Below are 6216 nucleotides of genomic sequence, written 5' to 3' on the forward strand. Positions count from 1 at the left end.
TAATAAATTTTTTTTATAAAAGACAATAAAAACTTTGTTAAAATCTTTTTTTAAATATAAATTATAAAAATCAATAATTTAATGTTAAAAAGTAAAACTAAAATTAACTATTTTTTAACAAAAATTAAAATAAAAAATTATATATATAAAAATATGACATCAATTGATAAAAATATTAAAACTGTAATAAATAAATATACATGTGACCTAGCTAGCCAATGTTATATTACTGTACAGATTTGAAATAGATTGAATTGTAGATTAACAGTGTCTGAACAAGTGCTGCCATCTACCGCAGCTTTTAATAACTTGTCATCCTCATACTGTTGTTTGTAGGTTGAGCAAATTAAAGATTCATGAAAACCATAATATATAGCAATTTATTTTATAATATATTTCTTTCCTTAATTTATTTTTATTTTCACTATATTATGTGTAATTAATTGCTCTATTAACCATGTTTGTATATGTATTAATTTTGGTATGTTGGTGATATTTTTGTTGTCTATAATCCTGTTATATATAATGAACATCTAATAATTTTGAACAAAGTAAACTCACTCCATAATGGGTTGAAATTTACTTTTGAAACTGATATAAATAGGACAATAAATTATTTAGATGTTAGTATCAAAATTAATAATAAAAATAATCATTTTCAGTATATAGGAAACCCACAATCAACAAAACTGCAATACATAAATATTCAAATAATCTGTTGTCACACAAAATTAATACATATACAAACATGGTTAATAGAACAATTAATTACACATAATATAATGAAAATAAAAATAATTTAAACAAAGAAGTAGATATAAAACAAATTGCAAACATTATAGAATATAATGGTGATGGTGAATTCCTAGTTGATAATATATACAAAAAACAGTCTTGTGTAGGCACTACATGACTTCCTTGTATGCCTATTATATTCCATATACACTTTCTTTGCTGCACTTCATTTAAACTTATTTCATTTGAAAGTGAGATACAATCCTCTAATTCTTTAATAAAGTAGACAGTTACACAATTGCTAAAATATTAATTTTTATTAACATCAAATATTTATACAATTATTAATTCATCAATCTTACATGAAATATTTAATATATTAATTAGGATAAAATAAAAGTCCCTTTATTACTCGTATTACTAGATCAGTATTATTTGTATCTTTATGAGTTGCTAATTAACAAAAGTTTCAGATTTCTGGTGTCATATAGATAAAAGTTAATAACACTTAAACTATTCCATTTAACTCCCATATACTGGTTGCAACTGTTAATTTTGACCTTATGGTATAAAATATTCAGTTTTTATTATTGGATTACTTGGTGAATAATCAAAAATGAAAAATAAACGCTCATACAGGAAAAGTAAAGATAACATGAAGAAATATATCTCAAAAAAATGACAAGAAGATGAATATGAAGAGGAAGAAAATGTTAAAACCAAAGAAAGAATAAAAAGGAAGAAAATGTCACAAACATAGAAAGAATAAAAACATTAAGAGATAATAAATACAAAGAGGAAGAAAATGTTAAAACCAAAGAAAGAATAAAAAGATTAAGAGAGGATGATGAACATAAAGCGAGAGAAAATTTTCATAAAACTTTTTTTACAATCATGGGTTAATAATTATTAATACATCAATATATTTAAATTAAAAAAAAAAAAGGTTAAAAAAAGGAAATGAAGTCTGGTTTGAACCGATGTGCCTTCTCGTTATAAGATCCAAATATTTCATTAATTAAAATTTCATTTGCTGTGGAACTGTGGAACCAATGAGAATAAATACCACTTATGATATATCGTTGAAAAGCTCTCAATGTGGGCTTATTACTGCGGTTAAGGAAAAGTCCAAAATCCAAATGTTTTTGGATTTTGGGCTTTTTTAGACACTTTTGGTTCAATCAATTGCAATCAAAAGGATAGGTGTACAACTAGATGTTACATAAGTCCTAAATCCAAAACGTTCTACGGCTAATCGTTTTTGAGTTATGCAAGATATGTAGATATGAACGTACAGACAGACGTCATGCCAAAACTAGTCAAAATGGATTTAGGGATGATCAAAATGCATATTTCTGTTGAAATCTGAAAACCAATATTTTTCGCAATTATAATACTTCCTTTACTTCATATGACAAAGTAAAAAATATCAAAAATTAACAATAATACATGTTTAATACACAAAAAATAAATGCCACAAAAAATGACAATGTATAATTAAAATATGTGTATACTGATAACATTGTTGAAAATATAACAAAGATTTATGATAAAAATACGTTTAAGCCTGCATACAAGACAAATAACCATATAATAAAATATTTAAAAAACAGTAAACATACTGATTCCATGGTTTATACAATTTGGGTGGAATTTATAAAATAAAATGTAATGACTGTGACCATATTTGTACAGGAAAACCTACTAGATCTTTCAAAGTTAGATTTTCTGAACATTTTAGATATTATAAAAATGGAAAACTGGTTTCTCTAATGTTTCTGACCATCTCATTAATAATACTCATTCTATATCTGATATTCAAACAAATTTGGAAATATCAGAAATTAAAAAATATAATATGAATGATAATAATAAGGGTTTAGACATTTTAGAGAGATTTTATGTATAAAAGTATAATGTAGATTTAATTTGCTCAACCTACAAACAAGAGTATGAGGATGACAAGTAATAAAAGCTGCGGTAGATGGCAGCACTTGTTCAGACACTGTTAATGTACAATTCAATCTATTTCAAATCTGTACAGTAATATAACATTGGCTAGCTAGGTCACATGTATATTTATTCTATTGTAACTTATTTATTTATTATAGTTTTAATATTTTTATCAATTGATGTCATATTTTTATATATACAACTTTTTATTTTAATTTTTGTTAAAAAATAGTTAAATTTAATTTTACTTTTTAACATTAAATTATTGATTTTTATAATTTATATTTAAAAAAAGATTTTAACGAAGTTTTTATTGTCTTTTATAAAAAATGTTTATTTTTCTTGATAATGTTTGTGTAATATGTAACTTGACATGAACAATTTAAAAAAAAAAAAATTACAACTGAGAAGGCGAGAAATTCGCAAAAGGTTTTTGTATATATGATAAAATAGGTTTAGTTAGATTTTAATAACAAGTACTCTTAAAAATATTAATTTCAAATTTTCCTTTCAAAATCTCAATTAAAAGTGTAAAATGTGGTTTTATTACAGAAGAGAGTGACTCATTAATTTATGTTAAAAATAAAGTATAGCGATTAATAAAAATAGTATTGACAATTCTGGAGTCGTAAAATTAAAAATTAATATAATCAGTTGTTAGTAAGTAAAAGATAATATACGTCAATTAAAATATGTTAAACATTCTGATACACCAATTGGTGTCTCGTTATCCACAGTTGCTATGAGACACAAATTGATGTCTCAAGTTTATTTTTGAATATTTCAAAAAGTAAAGGTGCAAAATGAAATTGACATCAAAAATTAGTGATAGGGTAACAACACCTTTATTGAAATTGAAAAAAAATGGCAGAACTGATGATACTTTTAGCAAAATAAGTGTAGCAGCCTTGAAAATGTTACATTTTTCAGTATGGCAGTCAACCTGTTAAAGAATGTAAGCCAGTGGTTATCTAGCTCAACCAGCTCTTTATTTTGGTTAGCTGTACACAGAATTGTAATAACTTAGGTTGCCAAAATTTGATAATGAAATTAGTATATTAAAAATAAATACATTTTTTTCATCCTGGTAATTCTATTATATAAAGAAGAAACATTTGTTTGTATGTTAGCAAAATTCTTAAGAACCACTAAACTAATTGCTATCAAATTTCAACAGTAGCTTCATTATGTAATCCAGAGTGCCATAGGCTATATTAAGATGAAAAATTATTTATTAAAACATGTAAATAATAAATAATCTGATACGGTGCAGCACCACATCTCATTCAGGCTGCTAGGTGGCAAGCTATTAAATTCTCATGCTTTTTTCTTAGTGAGCCACTCCCCCAGATATTTATCCGTATAGATATTTTCAATAGAGGTCTTACTGAAATTGAAAGCAAAATATCGTGAGCAATTCATAATCAACACCAAGCAAAAACTACTGAAGATAAATTGATGAAAATTTGCATGCACATTTTTCTTACAGTATAGATCCACACAAAGAAACTATATTTTGAAATTCAGAGTTTAAAGAGTAAAATGGATGAAATTTACTATTTTTTTAATTTCTCAGTAGCAAATGAAGATACAAGCTTGATTTTTTGGTGCGTGTAATCATGTGAATATCTAGAAACCAATTTACACTGAGTTGATAGTCAGTTAAAAAATGACTAAAATTAAAAAAAAAAATATTTCCAGAAACTCATTTTCAAAAAAATTTCATTATACTTCTGATTACAATTTTTTTTTTTTTTTTATCTGTAACAATTTAAACATCTATTTTATAAGCAATAAAATATCTTTCAATTTTTCAGTAAATGATATTTATACAAAAACTCCGTAGTTTCAAATTCAATTTAATGGTTTACATGATTAGGAAGCATAATTTACCTAAATAGTGCCTGATTGGGCTGTTTGTGCCACAGATGGAAAAGTCTCCAGGTAGATGGTAGACCCTTAGACAGAACTACCCTCATCAGATTACACAGAATCACAGTACCTCTAAATTCTCATGTCCTGGGCCACAAATCTAATTAAAATTTTGTCAAACTTAGAAAACAACTTCAGAAAAAAAGAGTTCAATGAGACATAGCATGTCTCTTACAAGCTATGCTCTATTTTCAAATAAATCCACTTGAAGAATTGTTTCCAGGCAGATAGCATCTATTCTGTCCCTAGTCCTTTATATTTCCCTATCAATGTATTTTTAACAGGGTCGGGATCAAAACATTCCAATAAACATTTTTCCCCTGACCTAATCATTTTAACTCAAATACTTGTTAAAAAAATTTTTTCTCCATCAGAAATTCAAACATACTTGAAAACAGGCGCAGATTTTCTTAATGTAAACCCTTGTCCACATCTCTAGAAATATGTGACATAAACTATTTAACTAAGCCCCCACTGGAGGGTTATTAGATGAAAATACAAAATCTCACATAAATTAATCAGTACAGAGAATATTTAGAATTTATGATTGAAAAAAAATGGGATTGTGTAAACTTCATCTTGTAAATAACATATTTGTTTGTACATATAATTTCAGGCACAGAATGATAAGAGAAATATTTTTTTTAAATTTTTTATGATATTACATAATAATTAAAATTTAAAAATACCAGTATGTAAGGAATAATTTATTCCAGTAAATACATACCTTTTTAATCAAGCAGTCCCCACTGCAATCAATTTTCTCATTTGAATCACAAAATTTTACATTATCTGTTTTTTCCATTTGAATGTACTTGTTATATCGGTAATGTTCTTTATATCTGAGTGAATTTTGTTTCATCATCTTGTGCACATTAGAACAATTTACTGCTATAAAGAAACATCCACAAAAATTATGCATAAATGATTAAAAAAAAATTGTTAAATAAATATACTTATTATGAATCAGATACAAGGCAAAGCCCCTTTTAAGAACTCACTTTGAAAACAGTATATTATCTCAACAGTCACTACCATTTAAGAAAGAACGGCTTTTCCTTCAATCTTAAATAAATCAATAAGATACTGAGAAAAAAATTAAATATGATAACAAAAATAAAATTTATACTTGTTTTAAATTGATTTACCATATAAAAAAAAGTATGGCTCAGATGGTTAGTGCCAATCTTCCTGTGTAGGAGGTTGGTAGTTTGAAATTTGGTTAAACCACTTTCATTTTAATGGTAATGGTTCCTGCATACTATCACCAGCAACATTTTACTGTTGAGCTGTGATTAATAACATATCCTGCCTAGGTAATTCATGAGTGTACTGAGCTACAGGTACTTTATCATTATTACATCAACAAGAAACTCACCTGAAACCTATGAAACCCAGAACAAGATCTCTATTCCAGATATCTGAAGACTTTTGGAAGATTATAAAAATCAATTAATAAAATAAAGCAGAAAAAATTAAATAAACATTAATAAAACATGTCATACATAATTTTGATATATAAAATCAAACTTTATATTAAGTGGACACCCAATAAAATGAATTTGTCTACAGAGATAAGTATACACCTAAAAGAAA

General features: G+C 25.9%; 1 protein-coding gene across 1 annotated transcript in view; it reads right to left on the minus strand.

The window, feature by feature from the left end:
* LOC142322783 (uncharacterized) overlaps nucleotides 1-5496 on the minus strand; it is a 28086-nt gene extending 22590 nt beyond the window's left edge. Inside the window, exon 1 of the mRNA XM_075361860.1 lies at nucleotides 5348-5496. Within this exon, the coding sequence (XP_075217975.1) occupies nucleotides 5348-5485 (138 nt within the window). The 5' untranslated portion in view covers nucleotides 5486-5496. The remainder of the gene's footprint in view (nucleotides 1-5347) is intronic.
* Between the last annotated feature and the right edge of the window lie 720 nt (nucleotides 5497-6216).

The sequence above is a fragment of the Lycorma delicatula genome, chromosome 4 (assembly GCF_047948215.1).
Source record: "Lycorma delicatula isolate Av1 chromosome 4, ASM4794821v1, whole genome shotgun sequence".
Lineage (NCBI taxonomy): Eukaryota > Metazoa > Arthropoda > Insecta > Hemiptera > Fulgoridae > Lycorma > Lycorma delicatula.